General features: G+C 39.0%; 1 protein-coding gene across 1 annotated transcript in view; it reads right to left on the bottom strand.

Moving 5' to 3' along the window:
* Window positions 1-11,466: 11,466 nt before the first annotated feature.
* Window positions 11,467-26,913, bottom strand: part of HIBADH (3-hydroxyisobutyrate dehydrogenase) — an 81,117-nt gene continuing 65,670 nt past the window's right edge. The window contains exons 5-8 of the mRNA XM_042888971.1: window positions 24,810-24,943; window positions 23,933-24,009; window positions 16,785-16,941; window positions 11,467-12,463 (exon numbers count right to left, since the gene is read on the bottom strand). Coding sequence (XP_042744905.1) covers window positions 12,305-12,463; window positions 16,785-16,941; window positions 23,933-24,009; window positions 24,810-24,943 — 527 coding nt within the window. The 3' untranslated portion in view covers window positions 11,467-12,304. The remainder of the gene's footprint in view (window positions 12,464-16,784; window positions 16,942-23,932; window positions 24,010-24,809; window positions 24,944-26,913) is intronic.

Here is a 26,913-nt window from a genome sequence, read left to right as displayed (position 1 = left end):
TTTCATCAATGTGTGCTATTGGGGTGGGAAAACAGCAGGCAGTGTCTTCCATTTGGAGTTAAACATCGTTATTGTGGAAAACTAACAAAAATCCCTGGAGACAAAAGCTGGCTTATGAAACACACACTTTGAGAAATTAAAAAATAAGTATCTACTACATACAAAATAGTACAGCATTTTTACCCTGCGATCCTTAGACCAAGCCACGGCCTAGCTGCAGAAACCACTCAGCGACAATCCCAGTTCTTTGAACACCAAAAGGGGATCTCTTATGGGAGCATCAGGATATTTAAATTCATCAGTTTTCCAGCTATATGCAAGACAAATGCTCCCCTCTGATACGGCTGTTAACAGCACCACAGAGCACTGACAGGTCAGGCAGTGCAATCATAATGGTAGCATCAGTGACTTCACCTTCAGGGTCTCACTGATTTCTTCCACACACCTAAGGCTGCAGGGGATGGCAGAACACTGGTCAGCATGGCCACATCTCCAAATGTCACCAACGGCTTGTTCTCATTTACCTCTTCATCTGTGAAAAGTTTAAATAGGGCAGTTTCATAACTGGGACCCTGCAAATCCTTACTTCTAGATATTTAGTATTAGGCCACCAACTTTTAAGTTGAGATGATCTGTACCTTTTGCATTTTTGACACATCCTATCATATGGTTATAAGATGTAGAAGTCGACTTCATTTTTCATGGTGACTGTTTCCTGCAAAATTGTTTGTTTCCATGGTAGAATCATGGACTCATAGAATCATTAAGGTTGAAAAGATCTCTAAGATCATCTTTAGGGTAAGATTTTTATACAGAAATCCTAATCCTTCTTGTAACTTGAACAGCCATATTCTAATTTGAATTGCACCCCCCAAAAAGAAAAATCAGCCGCATGTGAGAAAAATTCATGCCCTACTGAAATAAATAGCAAAATTTCCATTAAATCTGTAAGTATTCAGATTTTCTGAGTTGCTTATGGTAGAAACGTGCCCAAGTGGCACAGCTCAAGTCAAAGAAGGAGGAAGATGTGCACATGTATCAGTTGCACCCACAGCGGTTTTTCTCCTTCACATTCGTAACAGTGCAGTACATCTCAGGTCTGCCTTACAGCACAGCCAATTAGTATGCCTAATGCTGCCACGATTTTCCCATGCAAGGAAGGAAATTCTTTAAGATGAGGATTTTTTTTCAATATTAAACACTTTTTAGCAAATACGTTGACAATATTCCTTTAGTACAGTACAGACTGTTTGCCTTTATGGCATGCAGTAAATTAGTAGGACCTATACACTGTTTTTTATTACTTTAGGTAGAAAGATCACAGCCTTCTCAATGTAACTGAGCAACTGTAAATTACTGTTAACAACAACATGAGAGAGAAGGAAGTGGAAAACATTAATGCTTGTTTTCTATTCTTCCTTTGTGGATTTTGGGAAGGGAAGCTTTTAAATAAAATGAATAAATGAAATGAAAGAGGGACTAATGGGTTGGAAGCCCTGCATCTCTACCAGGGCTGCTGAAGACTTTGTAGCTCACCATCAAAGGAATTCTTTGCAACTCGTGGGGTTGTCGGCCATTATGTTGTTAAAATACATTTTTCACAAATGCAAATGTATTTTGAAATCTTTTAAAGTCTGAGTCATAAAAACAAGGTCTCACAGAGCATAGATTTTAACCAAAGTTGCTGTATCTTGTTTCCACAGTAAAAACCTGGTTATCTCTGTTGAAATACAAAGCTAACTGGGTGCTGCAAGTCTTCTAACAGAAAAGCAACTGGTTTATATTTAGGCTGGTATCAGCATGCTTCCCAGAGAGAACACTTACAAATTGCAGGATATGGTTTTGGGGATGATGTTTCACCAAACTGAAGATACGTTTCAGTTTGGATCTCTCTTTGGATGAGAGAAAAGAGAATCCCCATAGAAGTCCATGAGTGTGCTTATATACAGAATCAATGTCAGTAAGTGGAGGATCGGACCCATACTGCTGGAAGGCAAAGGCTTGCAATCTCACACTGATCTGAGGTGGCACAGACAGATCTCAGCTGTTACAACAAACAGATTTTCAACAACAATGAAAAATCAACTCCTCTGGCAAGGAACTTCTACATTTCCAGCAAGTCTGGGAAGTTCAACAGTTGGTTTTGAGGAGCTGGTGTCCACTGTCTATGTATTTTATATATGGAGTTCTCTCCAGACTGATTGCAGGGTGCTCTGTGTACAGAAGCCCCAGGAGGAAGTCAAAGTGCGTGAAGCAGACCTTCTGTCTATTGCTGCTCTTTAAACAGACGATGCAACATGTGTAACAGCTGTGTGAATATTAGGGGCTGCAGAGTACGAGAAAACAGAAGTGCAGTTCAAATGGAGCAGAAGGGCTAAGGGAGACAAAGCATGCCAGTTAACAAGAAAATGGAAACAAAAAAATCAGTGGTGGCTGAATCTCAGGTTGGATATTAGAAAAAAAGTTCTTCTCAGGAAGAGCAGTGATGCATTGGAACAGGCTGCCCAGGGAGGTAGAGTCAACATCTCTGGAGATGTTCAAGAAATGTGGAGACATAGCACTGAGGGACGTGGTCAGCGAGCAGGGTGGGATGGGTCGATGGCTGGGCTAGATTATTTTAGGTTTTTTTTCCAGCCCTAGTGATTCTATCATTGTTTTTAGGATGAGAGTGATGTGTCTCTGTGGATCATGGACATGTACATTTATGTGTGACAGAAGAAGCCAGAAAACCATATGTCAGACTGACTGTGGGAGGAGGCAAGAAGAGATTGTATTTTTACAGACTGGTCCAGAGGCAAACAGCAAAGTTGCTAGAGAGGGAGAAATGAGAATCAGCAATAGGATAAACAACAGAAGGCTTGGCTTATGCAGAGTACACTGAAGATGCTGCCTTGTCCACCTTGGAGGTGACATGAAGCAATATGAGCAGATACAGACACCTAAGACATGGATGAAGACAGAAGAGGGTTCCATGTAGCTCAGAAAGATGCATTTGTTTGGGTACTGAAGTGTGAAGCCATGCAGGGCGAGGAGCCCATTGCTGCCCCTGGTTGGCCTCTGGAGGTTGATGGGAGTTGGGCAGCAGCTGCAGTGCTCAGGGGCAGGGCACCCCAATGGAGGATGTCGCACCCTGCACCACAGCTGTGTTCCACTCAGCCTCACTTTTTGCCCTCAGCCATACTCAGCACTCAGAGCACCAGAAAAGCACAGACTCCAGTGCTTTGCAATGCACAATGTGCTGGTGTGGTCTGAAGGGGCTAAAGACAAAATACATTTATGCCTGGTATTTGTATCCTTAAGCATAAGATTTTATTACAGCTTGCTGGATAGCTGTGTATTTTACCAAACCCTTTAAAATAATTCCAAGAATTTGACACATTGGTCTCCAAGAAGAAAGCAAAGAATTCCAAGAGGTGTTTTACATGCTGTGAAATTGCAGGTTCTTTCCTTTGTTCTAAATTTACTAGTAATTAATTTCCTCTAGCAATCCCATATTTGAATCTTGGCACTATAAAACGGAGGGGCTGAACACAGGCCTTCAAAGGCAGACAGCTGACGGACTAAAGCAGAGCGCCCTGTAATAATGTAGATCTTATTTTTTGAGGAGGTGTTTGGGTAATGGTTCTATCGTAGCCTAAGTGAAAAACTAGCATCTGGCTGGTGAAATAAATAAATGAAAGCCAAAGTGGGATTTACAGGGAAGAGTTTATAACTATATTTAGCATGCCTGAGAGAATGATATGTGTTTTCCTCAGTCCAGCCTTCCACCCTGTTTTTTCAGGTACAAAGACACTAACCTATGTTCACTTTTCAAGCAAAAGGGGAAACAGTGTAAGCAGTGAAAAAACAGATTCATCGCGCTTACCCTGGAGTTACCAGGGTAAGTCAGAACTTCATGATTAACTTTCCCGTGTCTAACATAGGTATTGTGTTCAAAACTCATGTACCTCCATGATACCCCTGACTGTCACCCCAAAGTCTGTGAGATTGTTAATGCAGAAAGAATCTAGTTTATCATTTTTAAGATCTTCCCAGCTGCAGCAGATTTACTCTGACAGTGCTGACAGCAGTTTCATCAATACTTCACGGGTTCTATTTGTCCCAATTTTCTGGTTTTGTCTCTAGCAGAAAAAGCTGTGGTTTTACTGCTTTCTTGATTCAGAAGAACAGCAAACCATTGGCCAGGGTGAAATAAATGGAGAAGTAATGCACTTTAAAATGCAAACGATGAAGAAGTGCTCTTCAGTGCTCGAGGGCGAGTCCCACCATCTGCTCTGGCTGTGGCTAAGGCTGACCTCCCTTTGTATTAGGGGAAAAAAAAGCAACTGTGCAGATCAAAAGAAGTTTAAACAGGGAAAATCTAACTCCCAAATTTGCAGGCTGCACACAGCTTCTGCACACAAACAGCGAGAACAGCAAGCATCCAGGAGGAATTTATTTTATTCTGAGGTGATGAGTATTTTACAGCCCAGAGCAATCCTCATCGGTGAACCCTTCAGCCCTGGGATCCTTCTCACTCACACACCCATGTCTGCTTCACAATCCCCCTCTTCATCAAACCAAGGATGAAAGCCACCAGCAAGCAGAGGGAAGTCACTTTCTTCCCAGTTTCCAGGTATGAGCTGTTTGTGCAGTTCCCACCCTCCGGCATTAAAGATGCTCAGGAAACACACCAGACCTCTGGTCACTATTTGCTTGTTGACATCTTTGCAGGGAAAGATGCTGTTTCTAATTCATGCTCCCCATTCTCACAAAGCAGTTTTTGACTGAGACTGCTGACTAAAAGGAATCCAGTAGCTTTCCTGCAAGTAAATACCTCGTTAATGCTGGGAGTAGGGCTTGAGTGCAAAGACTGTCCTATGCAAATCAGAGCTGATGAGCACTTAACTAATCTGTTTACAGACCAGAGCTGCTGGGCAGGCCTCAGCGATTTTCTATCAAAGCAAAGAACCATTCTTTATGGGCATCTGGTTGTCCCTGAATTGGTAGTTTAAGCATATACCCTTGCTTCAAAGAAAGATCAAAGGATTTATTACTTCTAAATGAGTGCATTATTTCCACTTACTACTTTCTTGTTTGCAATGTGTTATTAACAGCACCATGGCAGGGTTACCTCCAGACTTGAGTTTCTCATAGATTCCAGAATGCGATTTTAGATGGTATATATAGCCAACAACATGCAGGCTGTTACGTGGATGGAGAAGGAAGTAGGAAACATATTAGAGCAGCCAGTTATGGAAAATGGATTAAAAAAACAAAGCAGCTACAACTTAACGTACAAAAATGGCAAGTTATCATTTGAGCTTTAAAAGAACACAATGTAAGCGTTTCAAAATGACGGCCACAATTCTGCAGACAGCCAGTTCTGGCTCCTCCTCATATGAAAAGTAACACACATCACTCCTGCTTGCAGCAAAAGCCGAGATACCGCAGACATGAAGTAGCACAACGACGGGTTCAATGAACAAATTCCTATTACCCCATAAATGCCTACCATCACCATCCTTTTGGCTTACTGTTTATAGCTCCGTTTACTTATTAAGTCTGGAAGAAACAAGGGAGACACATTCATTATGTGCTTTCTGGCACTACTGGGAGCACATGGAAAGCAAGTAAGACCTAACGTTATTTACACTCACACTGAAGGCCCATAGTTAGCTCAGGCACAGAGCTGAAAAGGGAATTTTCAAGAGGAAGTGTAGAAGTAGATTCCAGGCAGCAAGGGCCAAGGCAGACAAAGCTGCCAAAACTATAGCCACAAGCGGCCCAGGGGAGAATTTGGAGAGGCTGGTGTGATGTTTATTGCTCAAACTTCAGCGTTGGGTGGTGCAGTGGGGACAGGAACTGCATTCTGCTGCCTGGGAGCTCAGCAGCAGTATCTAGAGATATCTGCGGACTAGGTGTCTCCACCTTTATCACAGTGCCAGAGGGAGCCCATTGCAGTCCCTATCTGTTTTACAAGGAGCCACCTCACACTGATAGGCCTGGCAAGCCACACAGGCACAGGGTCTGCTTAGTTCTCCTCTTTTTATTGCACCCACACTCAGTTTGCAACCACATCAGCTAGCAGTTCCCTATCTAGGACAAGCAGAAATAAAAAGCGTAGCACTGGGGGTTGTGACAGAACCTAGTGGCCTTGCAGGAAGAGCATCATGTTGGTTTTAACTCCTGTGATAGGTGTAAACCATCTCCACTGGTTTAGCAGTGTTGTTCTCCTTTTCTCCTGGCAGGGACCAGACGTTGGCTAATTTTTAGCAGTGATGGAGTAATGTAATAGCCCAGTTTAGTGTCCACAGCACAGCTCAGAGGACTAACAAACTCAAACAACTGATACACTGCAGGCTTCTGGTTCCATGCAATCCATAGCTGCAAACAAGCAGAGCTTGCATTGAAGCCTGACTGCACAGGAACCCATGCATCTCTTAAATCCACATATCTGAAGCTCCAGCTTCCATCACCGTTAAGTAGCATCAGTTAGCCTTCCTTGTGAGTTGCAGACTGATTGGAAGCTGGTGTTATTATTACACAACACCAACAGTTCACATCGCAGTTAAACATAACAGTCAGCAAATGTTTATCAGTAAAATCCTGTCATACATAGTACAAACATAGATACTAACACATAAAGGCACTGGAAATAGCTACCCACAGGCTAGAAGACTTTTTTTTTTTTAGTGTACGAAATTGTGTAGAGAAAAATGGAACTAGAATTTTTAACCCAATACATATCAGTATGGCATGTAAGGATATAGCACTAAGAGACGTGATTTAGTGATGGCACTGGGGAGGTCAGGTGGATGGCTGGACTTGATCTTCATGCTCTTTTCCCACCTAGATGATCCTGTTCTATGGTTTTATTATTCTAAAGCTATCCAGAACATGTCAGGAATATAGTGGGAAGCTGGGATCTGAAAGATAGCCCTTGAAAAGTCCACAGTTGTGTGAATTACAGGAGACTGAGCAGATAAGATGGTTCAACAGAACCATCAGGCAGGGGATACATCCTGGGCATCGTGCAAACAGAGAAAGAAGCAGCAGATGATGCCGAGATGATGCTATAAAGCAGACAAAAGCAACAACATCCAATACACTAGCTTACTAAATATTGGTCATTGAACAGCATCTACAGTCATGGAAAAACAGGCATGATAACTGGAATCCTCCTACTGTTGCCCACAAACCATCCAGCTTAGGTACTGCAAACAGCTTACACAACACTTGGGCTAGCTGCTCAGGTATTCACCAAGATTCCCAGGAAAGTCTCTGGGACAAAAGAGCTACAGATATGTAAGCAAACTGCAGCCGACTCAGGTGTGTCTACAACCAGTGACTACAGCCCAGTTAACACTGGCATCATCTGGAAGAAGGCACTAAGAACAAGTATAATATGTATTATTGTAAGTATTCTTTAAGTTACTTTCCAAATCACTACTGCTTTTGTTTTACTTGTCTGGTTTTTCATTTGAATTTCAACAAAACAAATTTTCAGTATGCAATTAATTTCTTTTCTTAAAATACTGCAGGCATTGAAACGCATAGTAACAATACTTGCTTTTCTTTCCAGGGTAGCTGTATTTCAGGTATGAGCAAACTTACCTTTGTATCAGTTGCATGATATATAACAGCACTCCAAGTTTTTTTGAAATCAGTAAAATTCATAGAACGTATGTTAGCATATTTATTATTTCCAGGCCTCACATGTAATTTACTTAGCAGAACACTGTTATCACCAATGTGAGGCTCAGCAACACCAAAGGAAGAAACACACTGAGCTACCTCCGACCTTAAACGAAAATCAAGATCTCATTTCAGGCCAAGGTCAAAAGGAAGAGTTGGGTGTCAGCACAGAAAGAGCCAGACGGCTTTTTATCATACAGTTGCTATAAGAAGACATTTAGTACTTTAAAAAGGTTTATCCACCTGTTTCAATTTACTGCAAGTGCTCACCATCTATGATGAATACTACCACCAACAAAAAATCATTGCCATATGGATGCCTAATTCTATGTCATACGTCTACTGAGTGCACCAGCCATAAAAATACTCATTCTCTGTCCACCTAAGAAAATTTTCTAACTGTTGTTATTATTCTTATGGGAGAAAAAATTATGTGCAACTGTGCCAGCAGACAGGACGGACTGTGACAAATCATATATAGAAAGCAACAAATCTTAAACATACCAGTAGCCTTTAAAGACCATACATCCATTATGCTATCGCACACAATGTCAAACACGTCTTGTAAGCTTGTGCTTTTCTAAAACACTGCTTATTCATTTGTAGACCTTGAATTAAATTTCTCCCCCTGCAGAAGTATAATTTTTCAGTTTTGCAAGGCTTGCAGCAAGTTCTAAGAACTTGATAGAGATGTCAACAAAAAGGCTTTGCTTTGTAAAGTCCCATGACTTTGAGAGGATCCTACCAATCCATAAATCTAGAACGCCACAGAGGGCCCAAGCTCCACGCATTGCTTCAGTGAGCCATGAAAACACAGCGCAGACTTCTACACTGCATCAAAGTTTCTACAACTTGTAAGACAGTTTCCTCTTGTAAGACAGAAAATATTCTCAGCTTTTCTTGAGCAAAACGGACTTATATCTGGTTTTATATGGAGACGGGGACAGTAATGATGACATAAAGGCAAATCAAAAGCAAGAGGTACCACTCCAGTCTTAAAGTACCTTTTGAGTAGGGTCTGGATAGTTTTGATCTTGCTGATCAAGATGGAGAACTAAGATTGCAGAAAGACATCAATATCATAGCCCCTGTACGATGGTTTTCTCTGCTTGCTCCATGAACAGGCTCAGTCTTTATGTTCTGCAGATCACTTGGGAACATCCTTTCATGTCAGTTGTAACATTTATACAGCTGAAAAGGTGGGCAGCTCTGTTCACAGGCTGGAAGTGACAGCAGCTGTTTTGTGCTCTCAGCAGCTCTATCATCTGCTGCAGGACAAGGCTGGGACACAGACTGGCAATATCACCTCCAGCAGCTCCAGCTGGCTCCTTCCTTTCACAGCTGACATCCCAACTTTTCAGAATCCTGATGCCATCAATGTGGCACAATCCCTGCCTGAGAGATGCCCTGAAGCTGCATCTTGGCCACAGCTGCACTGGAACTACCCCACCATTCCAAAAATGCTGTGAAATCCTGGCAGTCTTGTAGTTAATGGCAACATTCCCATTGATTAAACCAGAGCCAGACTATCACGTATAATACTTTTACTTGGTCAGAATGCCTCCTCTTCCACCTGAGGCTTGTAAGAGCCATAAAAAAAGTTAAAGCAACATCATACTCAGCAGTTTTAATAGAAGGCCTCCTCTGTTAAACGACCACCAAAAATAGTTGCTTAAGATGGTTTATACAGAATCATAATTGAGAGAAGGCTGCTTAGGTATTTTTTTAAAAACCATCACTAGTTTTATTGGTTGACAATGTTTTCCTGCTAGTCAATAAATGCATTTGATATAGGTGAATTTCCAAGCAAGCAGGATGGGAGGGCTAATTTAACATTCCAAACAATTTTAAAAGAAGTTACCTCAAGTTTCCCTTTGGGACATTTATAAAATATACAACTAATTTGCTGTACCTAATTTGTGTGTATGCACTGGGAAGTAATTAGTGTAGAAATTTAACCAATTTCACTGTCTTTCTGTTCAGCTCAATAAATTGCTGTTTTCAACGCCTGTTTCTGGCAGTGACAACAGTTTTAGTACTTGCTTAATTTCCATAGGCCAGAAGTATACCCCATGCAGAGCAAAAGATTACACACACAGGCAGATGCAGAATAGATGTAGCTAGCATGAATACCACCACCACTATATGTATCCAGTAGTACAGTATTTCCCTGCAGAATTAGGAAAACTATGTGTATTATACCAGAAATTGTATTACTGGCTTCAGGTACTGGATATTATTACAAGTTTCAAGGCACTTTCCACAGTAAGATTTATAGTAAAAGTTGTTTCTAACTTTGCCAAACTAACTGCTTGGTCTAAAATTTTACATGCTGGCTGTCTGCCCCAGAGCTGGCTTTTTTTGGTTTGGTTTTTGTTTTTAATTTCAGCCAAAATCCTCCTCTACGAAACAGATCAGAAAACATTTAGTTTTATTGGTTTGCCAAGAGAGCATTCTGGCAGTCTCTACTCCAATGTGAGCTTCAGAGTAGGAATTTAAAATTTGATCAGTGGTTGCAGGAGAGGAGAAATGGACCCCAAGAAGCCTGAGTTAGCCTTGAGCAGAAACACAGAAGTAGCTCAAAAGTTTTTACATGCTTAACAAAGACTTTATGATTTCGGAAGCTAAAAATGGTCTGTCTCGCTAGACATATTCCATTCCTTATGGCTCCTAACATTTATATGTGCATCTACCATATTAAGAAAGCAAATAGTTATGCTTCCTGCAAGCAAACACATTGATAGAAACTGCTGCACCAGGCTGGGCTGGACACTAGAAGGATGCATCTATTAGAAATCCTCAGCAATCCGGCTACCAGACAGCTCTCCTAGTCAAATACAGAGGAGACTTAACCAGACCTCTCCTACCATTCTTTGTCTCATTCATTGTAAAACTGACAAGCAAACAAGGATCCTATCAGCAAAAGCATCCCTGTAGTCTCAAATTCACTATGGACTGGGTCCACCCTTTGTGTTATGTGAGGCAGGAATGCTGTAGGAAAAAAAACACCTCTATGTGATCTTGCAGTCAAAGGTTGAGCCACACACCTCTAACAGTGGTTCCACATTTGTGCATTTTCCAGCACTCACGCGGTTGACTTGGTAATTTTAATAGTTTTTATTGCAGATAGTTTTGTGTCAGATCTCAAGGAATGAATGGAATCAACAGCTTTATCACATGAGAGAAGGACAACTATTAAAAAGCAGGATTGTTCCTGGTAGTCTTCAACTCGTACATTAACAAGCCCCTAAGCTCTGAATAACCTGGGACGTCATAGTCTTTGAAGCAAACTGAAAGGATGCCAGATCAATCTGTAGTTTAATGACTTCATATAATGTTACTAACAGGTTAAAATGTAACGTTCAAGTTATCAAAGTCACTGAATTGAGCTAATTCAAACACAAAATTTTCTTACCTGAATGCGCACATATAAAGGGATCTGTCACAGAACCAAAATTGGAATGTAAATGCGTAATGGACCTGATTCAGCTTAGAACCTGTGAGTCAGTATGGATGTGAACACTTACATTTACAAATTTAAGTTTATAATACACCTAATAAGTAATACACCTGTATTTTGCCAGAAGCAGTGAACGGTTAAGGTAATACGTAGGCAAATATACTACTGTATGCATCACACAGTCAAGAGTTCCTCAAAAGCCTGTTACTGAAAGATAATTTGTAAAAACCCAAGCAAATAAAAATATAAGACCACTTAGTACCTTTTTAGTGAATTGTGTGTGTGCAAGATTGCATCAAAACTAAAAGCAAATAACCATAGAACAAGTATTTACCAGCATAGATTTTTATTTCTTCTCAAAATAATGGGGTTTAGGTTTATATTACTGCAGTAGTTGCCTAAAGCAAATGCACACTTGGTTAGAACTTCTGGAAAGTGCTGTTTTTGAGCTCTGAAAATGTGTGACAGAAAACGTGTGACAGAATACAAGAAAATATAAAACTGGGTTAGCAAAATACAGTAAGAGTTTTACAGCAGAGACACGCATACCATGTTATTTTAACTAAGTCTACCAGGCAAACATGCTGTAACAGCTCTCCACTTAGTAACATGTGCCTATAAACTTAATCTGCAACCTGAACCCCAGGTAAAATTCACTACATATCAATCCAAGGCTAGTAGGTCCAAGGAAAAAATAATAAAATCCATCTCAAGCTGTGTTTCTTCATTGAAAAAGAAATCTTCCCTTTTTCCATACAGTATTCACTTTCAATTTTGATAGATCACTATATATCATTAAATCACTATATAACTTTACTCTTCAAGATTCACCTAAGTTTGCGGTTGTAACGTAAATTATTTTATATGCAATTAAGTGTTTAATAAAAAAAAAAAATTCATTTATTTATTGCATCTAGTGAAAAAACTTTTGATGGTTCTTATAAAACGAAATCACTGTCTGGCTAGTTGCCAAACAACCCCTTCCTCTGGCTCACTCTTTCAAGAATTGATGAAGTCCCAGAGTTTGCTGTGATTTAGACAACCAAAGATTATTAGTCTGTATGAGATCAGAATGCACAGTATTTCATTAAACCCATATATTTCTCAAATGAGCTGTAAGGATAAAAAAAATGTGGTTTATTATTGTGTCCATTGCCAAAGGACAGCTCACAAGCTTTCCTCCTCACGTAAAAACTGGAACACAGCTGAGAAGTCTTTCAGGGCATAGCCTTTTGCACACATCATCCTGTAGATCTGATGTGCCTGGGATCCCAAAGGAACTGGAGTCTTTGTGTTGGTGGCAGAAATCTGGGCCAGGCCAAGATCCTGAGAAGAAGGAGAGAAAGAGGGCAGAGAGGAAGAAGGGAAGGAAAGGAAAACAGTCAACAAAAAAATGACAAGATTATCAATAGCCATGTACATACAATATGTTAAATGACTTTCATTGTTAAGAGAAGTCTACTGTATAAGATTTCAGTCCTGGAAGAAAGAAGTCTTTGTTTAGTTTTTAATTTTGAAAACAACAACTCAATGTTATTCAACAGGAAAACAAAACAAAACCCAACCCAAAAACCCAGCTCACACACAGCTCTACAAGGAAGACAACTTCCTTCAGGACAGAGGGAATTTACTTGATCACTATGCAACCTGATAGCAAGGCTCAGACTTTTTTTTCCTCCACTTTACTACACTATCCCCAAAACTAAAATTCTTCTGGATATTCACTTAAGTATTTCACATACGTTTCATACTGGTCGAGTGACACATTTTTTTTGTTAAAAACAGGTTAAAAACAAACCTGGAGGTATTTGAACAGCAGCAAAATTGAAGCCTCTCATTTTACCTACATTTACTGTAATGTGACCATGCAATTAATGAAAGAATGATGAAGGGAAATAGAGACTAATTCGACTGCATTTTTAAACACTAAGTTTGGGGCAAAAAATGAGGTCGTCAAGAAGAATAATTTGAAATCGTATCCTCCCAGAGCATTTGGTCAACTATATCTACAATCCAAAATAAACAGGAGAAAAATGAAAGGCAAGTACCAACACAATGACTAACTAAAGTTATAAAAAAATCAGCTTCATGCTGGACAGAAATGACGAGTCAGATTGGAGGATGTCTTGAATTTTAAAGCTGAATCAGACATGAAGCTTACTGACGAAAGAATAGCTAACAAGGGCCTGGATACAGAAACAGATCTAAGTATGACAGTAATGCCTGCTCTCAAGGTTGCCTTTATAAGGTATTGCAAGAGGGTGGAACTTAATTATGAGGTCCATATTTTAAGAAAGCTGCAGAAATACTTCTCCAGAGTTACTAGTGTGTGACTACATTTGCTGTCCATCCAAGACTGCAATGGCTCATAGAATTTGCACCTTTACTGGGTTTAATTTAAAAATATATCCATATTTATGACAAATAAGAAGAACTGAGAGACTGTAGTAGTGCTGAGAGCACTTTTGGCTTCTCAAGAATGACTTACAAGACAGGTCTTTACTTTCTGTGCGTCTGTATTTGAATTAGCACAAGGAAATTCAAGATCTTACTCTATTCTCTAAATGTCACTTCGATCTGTAAATCGGCCCTATAAAGGTCATTCTGATACAAATCAGAATTATAGTTACTCTTCCTATTACCCTTGAATGACTTCAAGATCTAGGAAAATGGGAAAAACATACGTATCAGATGCCACAGGATTCAGATAAGATTCCTCATTTGCATCACTGCACATCATTCCTTTTTGCCTAGCAATGACTGATGACTTAAGTCTAAGAATAGTGACTTTAGCCTCATTTACAGTAAGATATTTCACGATGTAATCCTGATCTTGTCCAGCCCCTCTTTGTGAAATCTTGCCATATTGTCCACTTCATTCAAAAAATCTTAAATCACTTCATGTAATAGTAGAACAGCAAAATCATCCTGCTCCAAACTAATGAAGGTCCTTAGTTTCAGTAGCAGTGGTTTATTTTTCTCTGAAGGGGCTTGCACAAAAACAGTCCCTGAAAATTCTGAACAGACTGCTAGCACAAGGACAATTTTATAAAGCAGGTCTGTTTGCTTTTACAATGAAATCTGGGCTCCAAGATGGCTGAAATATTAGATAGCATCTCTGCGCTTACTTGAACTAGGACTCCTGACTCCAAAGTCAGGAAGGTCCTAGGGGTTTCTGATTGTTTGTGTTTAAAATTTTGTTTTGTTAATGGGAACTTTGAAGGAATAAAAACACAAATTGTATATAAAGTTTATCTTTAGCTTTAGGTTGTAAAAGATCTTTTCTCTCAAAGCTGGAGATCCTTGAGTGAAATAGCAGAAAACAACTCTAAAGGAAATTTGTCTTTTGCTGACCTTTCTGAAGAAGTGAAAATCAGAGCATAATTTACGGGTCCTCTCATACCCTACGAAGCTGATAAAATCTTGCAGATGTCTTACTGTACCAACTATTTTGCTCACTTTTTCTCAGCTTGGAAAAGGGAAACAGATTCTCTTTCAGGAGACAGTTGCAAACCTATTTTAAAAAAGTAAAAAACAACAACAACAACAAAACGATCCATAAAAAATGGTCACAGTAGAAATGTGTGGTTCCTTAGACTTATTTTGGAGCTGATGTAAACGAAACTTTGTCATTTGAGATATAGCACAATCAGTCAAGAATACTATGATAAAAATCTTGCTTTTCTCAGGATTCAAGGACAACATTTACTCAGTAACCATGCTGCGAATACAGTTGGCTTTTGCTTCTTGTAAGTGGCAAAAGCATGCTTTGTACTTCCCAGACAAGAGTCCCCAACTCAACTTATATACTACATGATCTATCACATACCAGGATGAAAGGGATCATAGAAGTCCTCTGACAACTAAGGAGCAGTGCCTTAAAACTGGTCACTACTTCACCATGTAATATCACAAATGTGATCAGCTTTCTCTTGGCTCCTTACTCATTCAAGTAATTTTCTATCAACACTGAACAGGCAAGAGAGGAATTTATTGTCTTTCCCTCCTACTGAAGCAGCCTATAGGCTGTCTAGAAGACAAGATGGGCAGGTGAGGCATCAGAAAAAGTGAAGAGCAATTAAAAATATCTGAGAAACAATCCTCTTATGTGTTGATAATACTTTAAACAAAAGCTGACAGTTTCAACAAACAAGCACAGGCCAAGCTGCTGGTCCTCCGACGAAGATCTTAGACAAAGGTCCCTCTTAGAAGCAGAACAAAAGGGAGAAAAAATTCACCATGTACACAGAAAGTTAAAAGGGAGGGGAATACGTCCCGTCCTATTTATGAGGTTAATCAAGACAAGAGTAACAGTTAAGAACCAGAAGATCAGAGATTCCACAGTGAAACAATGCACAACAGGCAGAAGGGATTTTGAAAGCTGCACGTGATAGAAACAAGAGCTTTGAGACACTGCCAGGATCAGGTTGCTTATCTCCAATCAATAACCCTGGCCAACCTCAAATGCATAATATGAAGCATTTTATAAATCAGGAATTTTAATAATGTTTTCTTGTCTCCTATGTCCAATGACATGAACATGACATAAAAACTGCTGCTTTCCAGTATTTTAACACATCCCTCAAAGACATGAAAGCTGCTGGCTGTTGTTGCATAAACTTAGAATACTTCACACCAGCCATCAAGGGATGAGATCAGAGTTCTCTTCCAGGGCTGTTTTTGTAATTCACCTTAGGCAATCATTGTGTAAAAGCACAAGTAGTTCAAAAGTCAGTGCCCTACAGTTCCTCCCTCCAACTGCATCCTCATCAGCATGATGCACAGCCCTGACCTCCTTGCCTACTTTCCTCTGGCCTCCAAGGGCTTTGCTTTCCCGACCACAGAGTGAGTCAGGACCACGCTTTTCCTCGAACAGCCAAGAGTGTGGCAGTAAGTGTACCCTCCTGGGATGGGATAGCTGTAAGTTACAACTTCTTCATGCTGAAAAGGACCTAAAACCCAGATCTCTCACTTTGCAGACAAATAATTTAAATCACTGGGTTATTACTTCTAAGAAGGATTACATTTGCCACCACTGACAACAATTCAAGAGAGGTCACAGCACAGCGCAGGCACCTGTAGAAAATCAGTCTGCAGAGGCTGTGGGTTGAAGCCTGTCTGCATTACGCATTTCACATGACCTTAGGCATTCACAACACCTTAGGAACTGGCTCAGCAAGGAAAAGAATGCCAGAAGGCATTTGTGGTAGCACAGCATAAGGTATCTGGAAGAGATTAGGCTGAAGGTTTTAGATGCTTTTGCCATTATGGGCAACTAATTTGTTCAGCAGGGTTTTCCTGAACTTGAGCTGAGGCTCTTAAGTTCCAGAGCAGTCATGCAAGAGCCACCTAAAAAGCTTGCTGAGCACTTGCCATACACACAAGTCCATCAGGAGCTTAAGAACAACTGAGAACTGAGAAGTGCATATCATCTCATTGAGTGGCTCTGCAGCAGGAATAGCTAGGAAGAGGCTGGAGAATAACGGAAAGCCCACTGCACTACTTGTTAATTCAGAGCTACAGTAATAGGTTGAGATGTCCTCTGTCGATGCACACACATTTCCTTGTAATCATAAATTTTCATTGAGAATGCTTGCTAGAAGCCCAGAGAGAAGCAACTATACCTTTACATGTAAGTATTCTGTACCTTAGCCATGAGCGTTGTTCCAAAGCCTCCTTGATAATTATTAGCAGATGGTACTCCTTCCATCACTCCAGGAACAGGGTTGTACGTATCGCTTGACCAACAGCGACCCGAGCTCATATTTAGAATTTTGGCCAGCAGCTTTGGGTCAAGCCCTAATCTGTCAAAGGTCAAGGAAGAGAACTGTTAATGTCAAAATGCGCAAGACATGGGTGACTTGTTTTATATTTTAGGACTCTGCCATCATTTCTCTCCCTTTACTACAAGCCATGAAAAATGACACAGTATTGATATTGGGGGTAGCAGAGCTGTATTTTAGATTAAAGACCATCAATCCACCATTTAAGCAGCAGGTTTTCAGAGCTTTTTTCCTTTGTACTAAGCAAAGTGTCTTCAATCTAGCAATCTAGCAATTCCGAAAGCGCAAGCAAAATAAAGGCCTTCTCAGAAGTGCAGCTCCCTTCTAATTGTTACAAGGCATTCTGTTCTGCCAGTGACTAGATCACATGCTTCTTTTTCGTAACAAAATTGTACTATCTAGAGCTGAACAAAGCAAATAATTGAGAAGCAAGTACCAAACCGGATATATTTCTAAAAATATATATATTACTATTGCATACATCTGCATTTTGCTTCGCTATTACTTGATCTTCATTACGTACTCTAGCTTATGAGGCAAGTCCGCCTCTTACTGTGACATATGCAATCTATTCACAAACATACATCATAGTTCTGGGACAACTGTTGATAAGGTTACTGATCCTGGTAAAACAAAGCTTGTTCAAGTATAAAATTTGTTCTAGAATGGTTCCATTTGTTTGAAAATAGAGCTGATGGCATAAACTGCTGCTCAGTGTAGACTGAAAGTATATTAATATTTTAGAAAATTAACTGTTTTATGAATTTGTATTAATGCTGATATCAAGTTGCTAATATAAATTTTACTCTAATTACTTTTATACCAACGCTAATCTGATCCTGTAGAAATGGTCAGTCACAGTCGTACAAGAAAGAAATCAAGGTAATTATTTCCAGTAGCAATCAAAGATGAGAAAAGCACATTTTAAAATGAATATATCAACCCCCCTTTGCCAGGGACAAGAAAACAGGATAAAAATAAAAAAAACTTTCCCACAAAATTCCAGGGGAGCTTTACCCTTTATACAAGTCCTTACATTAGCTTTTACCACAGACTTTTTGCAGATCTCCATAGCCATTGGAATCCTAACACCCCGCCCAGGCTCTGCAGCTCTCTAGGTTTTAATTTTTAGGTGATTAAATCTCATTATCAGTGGAATAGTTCCTAAATTTATCTATTTATTCCAATAGGATTTTAGGATTTGAAAAACAATGTCTCAGGCAGCAACCTCTACAATATGCTTCCTGTTCCCACAACAGCACAAGACTCTGTTTTCCTAATGCAAAGCAAGATCACTTTCTGTACTGCAAAGATACCTTTGTAGCATCACTGCTGTACAGCCTTATTTATGACTTGCTGCACCAGCCCCTGGGGCTGGGCTTTATCCTCCTCCCCATTTACTGAAGTCCTCTGAAAGCTTTCAATTGCCACTTCTTTAAAAAAAAAAAAAAAAAAAAAATTTCCAGCACCAATATGTCCTCACAGTGTTTTAATTGTACTTTTATCTTGTATAGCGTATCAAAATCTTCGTCAACAACCTCTCAAAATAAAGGCTTTAATTGTTGTCATCAAAAATACCAAAACCAAATGCAACCGAACCGAATCAACCAACCAAAAAACCCCAGATGCACTGGGAGCACACAATGCCTGAGCTTTCAAGCACAAAGCAGCTGCTTTTTGGCCAAAAGAAATCTTTTAGTTTGTTTGTTTCCTTATCGTTCTTACACCCAGATCAGTATTTTTAGCAGTGCAGTGCCTGCATGCAGTGATCTGTAATTACAGCTACAAGTACACGGCAAGGCAGAGAACCTATTATTTCCAAATGCATACAACCCTTCCCAAAAATACTCTCCTCACAGTGTACCAACTACCTCTCTGTGAAAATACATTTTAAAAGATAACTGTGTGTCAGGCAGATATGTAAAATACCACCTACATTACATCTGGCACATTTTTGCTCCAGCAAAGGAAAAAGGCAGACAGCATCAGTTTAAATCCCTGCTCCTTCAAACTCCGCTGATCTTAAAACATCATGCAGATTCTCTGCAGGAGACCTGAACCTATTTTTTTTTTCTCCTTTGCAGCAAGTGTATCATTAATAAGAGCAAGTTAGAAGTGCTTTGCATTTCATCTTTCTAAGGATTCATCCAGTGGTGCATATATAACTGACAGTTAAAATTAGACATATTAAAATCAGTTACTGAAGAAGTCCTCTGTCTTCCACTGTGCCCAAGGCTTGTAATGGTCTGAAACTAGCTAGAATATACAGTAATTGTCATTCAGTGAGAGTCTATCCTAGAAAGTCATGCTTCAGTGGAGAAGACTGAGTTTCCATTTGAAATCAACAAATTAATCCGAGACAGGTATCTGAAAGGGCAAGTTTAATAGGAAGCAGCTACTGGGCTCTCAACCATGATAAAATGTTATTGCTGTTTCCCTGTAAATTGGCTGGGAACATATGATACTCTCTGCATAAGAGCTCCATTGCTGCTCAGGAGATATACTGCTCAAGCTATCAAAATGATGACAGTCTGCCAGTCCCCATAACAACTTGCCATTGGATGTTGGAAGAGCTTGTTCATGTGCATGTGAATTTACAATTACCAAAATATTCCTCTCCCTTATAAGCATAAAAGAAGTCTACGTATTAACTGTACTTCTAATAGAGCACCAAAACAATTCACTGCCTCAAATTACAGCTTCTTCAGTAACATTCCTCATGAAACAAACAGCAGAAACTAAGCAATGAGCACACAAGCAACAACAAAAAATGCTTCAAGTAGGATCCCTTTGAGCCACTGCTCAATATTTAAGATTTACCGAGCTTTGGCAAAATAACATACTGCATTTTTCACACATACCTCCAGGAGTTCAGTCTGGAACAGAGAGAGAAACTCACAAGACATTTCACAGAAAAGAAAAAAATATATGCCCTCATATTATGGTGTATATGTCTCATTTTATGGTGTAACAACTGTAGTAGCTGAACTGTTGATTCACATCTCAAGGTGCTTGGGAGAATTACCGTATGAAGTTGCAAAATATTCAAATGGAACCTTACGACCTTCCTACCACAGCTAAAAATGATCGTGCTACCGGTGTTTTAAACAAAGTAAGTGCTCTGAAGCATCATTAGTAACCTTCAGGAGACTTAGATAAAGACAGCAGAGACAGAGTTCTCAGAGGAATTCAGTTTTAAGGCCTTCTTCCCAAAATTTGTGATGGAAATGTGCTCAGGGCTACATGCCTCAGGCTGGTGCACAGGCCTCTCTTATGCTGCTGACTCCCAGTTCTGCTCATCTGCAGCCCAAGGATGCTCACTAAAACCAGATCTGGAGGCTTGGCAACACAAGGCAAAGTTCTTTCACCATCTTTGCACTTTAAAGATCTAAAAAAGCAAGGAAGCACAAACTAATATACAGTAAAACTGCTAAGGAAACAGCAGTATTTTTGACACAAATCTGGGTACCAGAGTAGTTTCTTCTAGGGGAGACAACTTCCTCTGCTGTTAGAAGCACAACGGTGATGCTGCAGTGCCAAGGACCACTTACTGCTGTCATGGTCCTTCATTTCCCAACCCCATTAAACTGCCTTGTACTATCTTGTGTCAGCAGAGAAGCCCTTCCCTGAGCCTCTGCAAGGACCAAGCACTGCTTGATGAGCAGCAGCTTCCATCTGACCCAAACACAAACTCGTTATCATCAGTAACTCATTTCCAAGCCTTACTTTGCTAGTATTAGACATTGCCACAGTAGAACTCAGAACTCAGTAAGCTACTGACATTCAGATGAGAAAAAGAAAAAAAGAGTAAGAAAAGTAGTCTCTGACTGTGGATAGTTTCAACTAATGATTTTATTTCTTATTTGTGAAGCTTACACATATTCTGTGCATTGATTTGACACAGTAATTCACTTTGGCATTTTGAGATATGCACATTACTGAATGTGTTTAAAAACAGTTTGGATGTGGTGCTCAGGGACATGATTTAGGAGTTGTTTGTTAGAGTTAAGGTGGTATGGTTAGGTTGTGGTTGGACTTGATGATCTTGAGGGTCTTTTCCAACCTGAGCAGTTCTGTGATTCTATCATCCATAAAAATATGTAATAAAATCTACTTATGTGAAATTTTTCTACTGAGGAGTGTCACTATCATGCTAGAAAATCAGTAATACAAACGAAAATGTAAATTCACTTCCAGAATGTCTGCCACAGCTTCAAAACTTTTAATGGCAACATTCATAAAGCATGAAATTAGTGGAAAAATAAAAAAGGTATTTCAATGGTCAGACCTCAGACTGAATTTTTTTTTAAATATTACTTATGGAATCCAAGTCCAATAACTTCCAATGAAAGTGGACATCTACATTAGTAAAGGAAGATGATATTGAGTAAAGTCTAACGGTAAGCAAATATATATAAAAAAAAAGCAATTATGTAGAAACACCACCTTTTTTTTCTGGGAGCTCATGGGGATTTTTTGTTCATTAATGCCAATTTTCCTTCCTCTGGACAATATTCTATCTGCTACTTATACTGAAGTATGGAAAAATTCTGTAATTTCAAATATAAATAAAACAATAACAGATGTAATTTAAAAATCTGAAATGAATGAAGTGAAAATTGAGGCCACACGGTTAATGAAAACAATAGAGAAGTGGTTTATTAATAGTATAATGCCATGCTGTTTTGAAGAAAGAATATATTGATTTCTGGAAGGTACTATAATATGACCTTCTAGTGACATCTAGTTCAGTCAGTAATATTTTGAATAACTGATCATCCAAAGTCCTTAAAACTCAGGACTAGAATACAGCAAATACACATGATGCATGACACAGCAATTTTATATTCTATCTAGAAGTTAAAAATACTTATGAGCTCCACTGTTTCTGCTCTGAGGGTATTTTTGGGTTTCCGGAGTCCTTCGCTAGGTCGAGTCAGATTTTATCAGTTCAGCTTCCAACTCTCCCCAGGTAGTCAAACCATTTCTCACTAGTTAGTCAACCCACCCTTAAAGCGTTATACTTTAAAACAAACAAACACAAACAACTAACCCATCTTATAAAAATTGAAAACTTTTAACAATTAGAAAACTGTGAATTGCATGTTAGAAATCTGTATGCATCAAGAGTGGAAAGCTCTTATTCTACTTGTACACAAAAGTCATCTCCAGGATTTAATCCACGGCACATTAAAATCAGTGCAAGGGTCCTGAACTGCTTTACGTTACTGCCTACGTCTTAATCTCATTTAGTCCAAAACTGCATGAGGTGTCTGTGTTTCATATTATTCAGGTTACAATCAGCAGGTTTCTTCTACAATAACTACAGTTTCTTCTTGACTGCCAACACTGTAAGCAAGGAAGGTCAGTAAATCGTCACCTCAATAGTGGATTTTTGCTCACAAATACTGAACACAAATTCAACCAAAATTTTCACTGGAAGCCAATAAAATGAAAAATGAAAATTCCAAAAATCTTACTACATGGCTGCAGGCATCCATTTGTTCTGTGCACAGATTACATGCCCAGAATACCTGTGTTTCAACTTGACTTTATTCTTTATTTTTAATTTTAAACATAGTAATTTCTAGAAATACAGACAAAAAAATTAATGAAAAATCAATTACATATGTTTTATTAAGTGAAACATGACTTAAACCAGAACATGATGAAAGCTTTACACCATACTGAATTACAACAGTTGTATACAATGCCACTGTTTTTATTATGGCTTAATACAGACGTGCCTCTGTATCTTACAGACTCTCAATTTTAAAATGTAAATGCTACAGGATATTGATAAACCAATTAGCACTGATGCAAAGCAAATTCCTCTTTTATCTCAATTACAACATGACAACTTAATAGGTCAAGATAGTCTAACATCTGAGACAAGGGCAATTCAATAAAACAACTGCATCTTGATATGGTAATTAAGAGGAAATGTGAATCCATTACACTGCCTTGTGTATGTGCACACATGTAGGTGTTCTTTTTTATTTATTTAAGCATTTGATGCCCTCTTGTTGTTTTTACAGTGCAGCAAATCCACATGAGCACACGGTCCAAAGCCCAGTTGGTAAGTATCTACGCTACCTATAGTTTTAGCAGACCAACTGGAAGGATGCAACCATGCGATGAATAATTGTGAAGAACCCTTAAAAGATACACAACTGGAAGATAATCTCTTCAAACACAGAACTGCATATAAATTTGCAAATGTTTTAGATCTGGCCAAGAGAATTTAGGAAGGTTCAAATACTGCGATACTGAAGCAGTACTTGAACTTACTGTATTTAAAAAATTTCAAACACAACAGGAAAAATAAATTGTTTACAAGTGGAGAGGAAAAATCATTTTGTTTCATATAAAGTATAATATACTGCTTCTTACAAGTCAAATGCATCACCTGCTAGAAATGAAATGGTAATTTTAGCATTGAAAAGAGCAGAGTGGAACATACTCCAGCTCTTTGACAACACATTAGTTTTGGAAATTAGGTCAAACCACAGTGATAAACTCTGACAGAAAGGTTATTTTTTTATGCACTGATCTTAATATGATACATGCACTGCATAAGAACTTTTACTTTACAATATATTTTGGAAGATTTCACAAAGTTAAACAAAGCCAACATGAGCCACGTGAGAGAATAATATTCAGAATATACTGCACATTAGCTTAGAATCTGAATACCTATCTCTATATTACCCCCTATGCATGTGATGTACGACAAACATTATTGTATAGAGCACTATAACAGAATAAAGTCTTATCTTCAGATGCAGAACGTAACAACCTTTACAGTCAACACAAGAGAATATTCCTGTTCTGAGAGCCCTACCTTAGTTAAGTAACACCTTTAGCATGCTAATGGCTTTTATAAGAGAATTTCTGGCAAAAGATTTTCTATGCCATCCAATTGTCACTGTCTTAGCAAAAGTCAACTGTAAAACACAAGACTGTTAACACAGAGAAAACACTTTCAATCCAATACAAAAATCAAACTAACCTGATTCCAAGATTCATAGTCTCAGCAGTTCCAATCATACTGATGGCCAAAAGCATGTTGTTACAAATCTTTGCAGCCTGAAAATAAGTTTATCAGTCAATTAGTTTTTGCATTTTCTAATCAAAATGCATTACACATTTATGCATAAGTAATACACAGGGATCTTTTTAACTAAATTGGGGATAGTTTTGATTAAATATGCTCAGACACCTCTTCTCTTAAGGTAGCATCAGTAAGCATAAACGTATAGCAGTACAACACACCAATGAAAGGTGCCCTATGCTACTTTTAGAGATTAGGAAATATTTTTTTCTTAGTATAGTAGCTCAGTTTGTAAACATTGCACATGAGTTCTCTTTATCCTTCAGAACACTCAATAAATCTAAATTTGGAAGAAATAAAATAAAAATCTGTATCCTTTTACAAGTATAATTTAACAAGACAATGTGAAAAAGCACCAGGTCAGATGTTCTGGTACTAAGCTAACTTAGGAGGAAGTTTTTCACAAAGAGGGTGGTGACACACTGGAACAGGTTGCCCAAGGAGGCTGTGGATGCCCCATCCCTGGAGGCATTCAAGGCCAGGCTGGATGTGGCTCTGTGCAGCCTGGTCTGGTGGTTGGTGACCCTGCACATAGCAGGGGGTTGAAACTAGATGATCACTGTGGTCCTTTTCAACCCAGGCCATTCTTTGATTCTATACAACATACTTGAGAATGGTGCCAAGATACTATTTCATCATGGTTGAAAAATAAGGAAACAAGTGACAAAACATAATACAAGGCATTTCATTGTGGAACAGAAGAGTAAATATCATTCAAGAAAAATAAAGTAGCCAAAGTAGAAGTCTGAGATAACTCTCAATGCCTCAGCATTACCTGTCCAGTTCCAACCTCTCCACAGTAGACTACATTGGAACCCATACATATTAGCAACTCTTTGGCAGCATCAAATTCCTGTTCCACTCCACCAACCATGAAAGTAAGGTTTCCAGCTCGAGCAGCTCCAACACCTGAATCAAGACAACACTGGATTTAACACCAGTACTTTTAAAAAGTCTTAACAACTTCACCTGACCAGTAAGGGTCCAATGATGAAAAATGTATGCATTTAGTAAGTATATATAGTCTGAGTACTTACAGGATTACATATCTTAATTCTCAAACACTTCAGAAGATAAAGCCATCTTAAAGAAGGCTGTATCTTCAGCAATAATGGCAGACAATTAACTCGTAAGAATTACAGAAAACTGGCAATGTGACTTTTCATAATTTCATACGAAGAAGCAACCAACCCTTCCTGTGACTTTGCACCCCATAAAATTCATTGTAACTGAATTGCTACGTAAAATGTGTTGCCAAACTGCTCTTCAAACATGACTATTCACAACAGTTGCTCAAAATTAGCTCTTGTTTTATCAGCTTTTCCAAACTCTGGGCTAAGTTTTTATCAATGCTTGCTGACTGGTAACTGAACAACTAAAAGTCACAGACATGTGAAACCTACTGCTTGCCTTCTGACATGCCACGGTTTATGATGTTCCTAATCAGAAGCAAAGTTCTACAATGTTTCAGAAACCTTATATTAGCTTCCTATGCATAAACGTAACAGACAATCATATAAAGTACTATGTAAAACCAATGTAAAACAATTGACAGGCACACACACATACAAACACACTATTCCCGGTTTTATTCAAAAAAATCAATCCGATTTTACCACAGGCCAGTAGGAACACCCCATAGTTCTCGATCATATTCTTCTTAAGCACAAAAAGAGCACTTTTTTTTCCCCATGTGATATTTAGCATCTGCATGAAATGTTTAACTCCTTAAAAGATGCCTAATTCTAATACAAATTACTCTTATAATGTCGATCTCCTCAACACCAACAGATTTAATTGGTAGAGCTTCTAGGAAAATTTACCCCAAACTAATTAACATATCAGCTTCCCCACTATCTTTCACTTCAGCAAGAAGTATAACCAGTATAAATTCTCTGTTACGCATCAAGCTTTTGCCTTTTAGGACGTACAGCTACAGATTATGGCCCCTTTGATACAAAACGCTAGTTTTATTTGAAATAATAATTTGAAATAAAACTAGTTAACAGTGTTCTTGCAAACAGAACGTCCAAGTAAAATGGTTTGTTCTTTCTTTATGGGGTGGACCACTCTGCTTCTACATAAGTCAGACTGTTCCCTAGCTACGATTCACAATTCTTTTTCATGAACTAGCTACCATCACATCCGTAACAATCCTTATATTGAAGTAGTTTCCAGGCTGTAAGTGGAACACCCTGCACTGTGCTAAGTGTTGTGTAGTCACAAATGAAAACCCACTCCCAAAATGGAGTTTCACGTATTTTTCTTTGCACTCATTACCTCTTGTCTTGGTACAACTAAGAAAGATCTGCCTCTCTCCTTCTCATCAGACATTTCTATATAATAACATCCCCTTCAGCCTTCTCCAAGCTTCTCCTCACACGAAAGATGCTCCAGTTCCCTCATCAGCTTAGCAGCCCTTTGCTGGACTCACTCCATTACTGGGGAGTCCCAAACTGGAATGTCTGGAAAAACAGACCCAAAGCTTTCAACTGATATATACAAAACATGCTGCTCCTCGATAAGCACTTTAGTACTGATATATCGACAATGGTAAAGACTTTTCTGCTCTTGCTAAGACACCTTATCTGCAGCCAATCCTTAATCTCACTTGAACAACTCCTCCCCAGCCAACTCATGTGGCAAATACCGAGAACTTGGCAAAGAGTAACGCCTAGATTTAGAACTAACACAAATAGGTCATTGTCATCTTGTTGGCTACCAATTTACTATGTACACGACCGCAAAGATTGCTACATTAATAAACACAATGATTTTCATTCCATTCCTCCAGCTATTTTTATTCAAACCACATAATGGCCTTTACCACTAATCCTGTGATCTGACCTGCAGCAAATTAAGTAGACAATTTAAGTCAA

Source organism: Lagopus leucura, unplaced genomic scaffold, assembly GCF_019238085.1.
Source record: "Lagopus leucura isolate 7727_CA_CO unplaced genomic scaffold, USGS_WTPT01 Super-Scaffold_100157, whole genome shotgun sequence".
NCBI lineage: Eukaryota > Metazoa > Chordata > Aves > Galliformes > Phasianidae > Lagopus > Lagopus leucura.
This window is presented reverse-complemented; position numbering and strand designations above follow the sequence as displayed.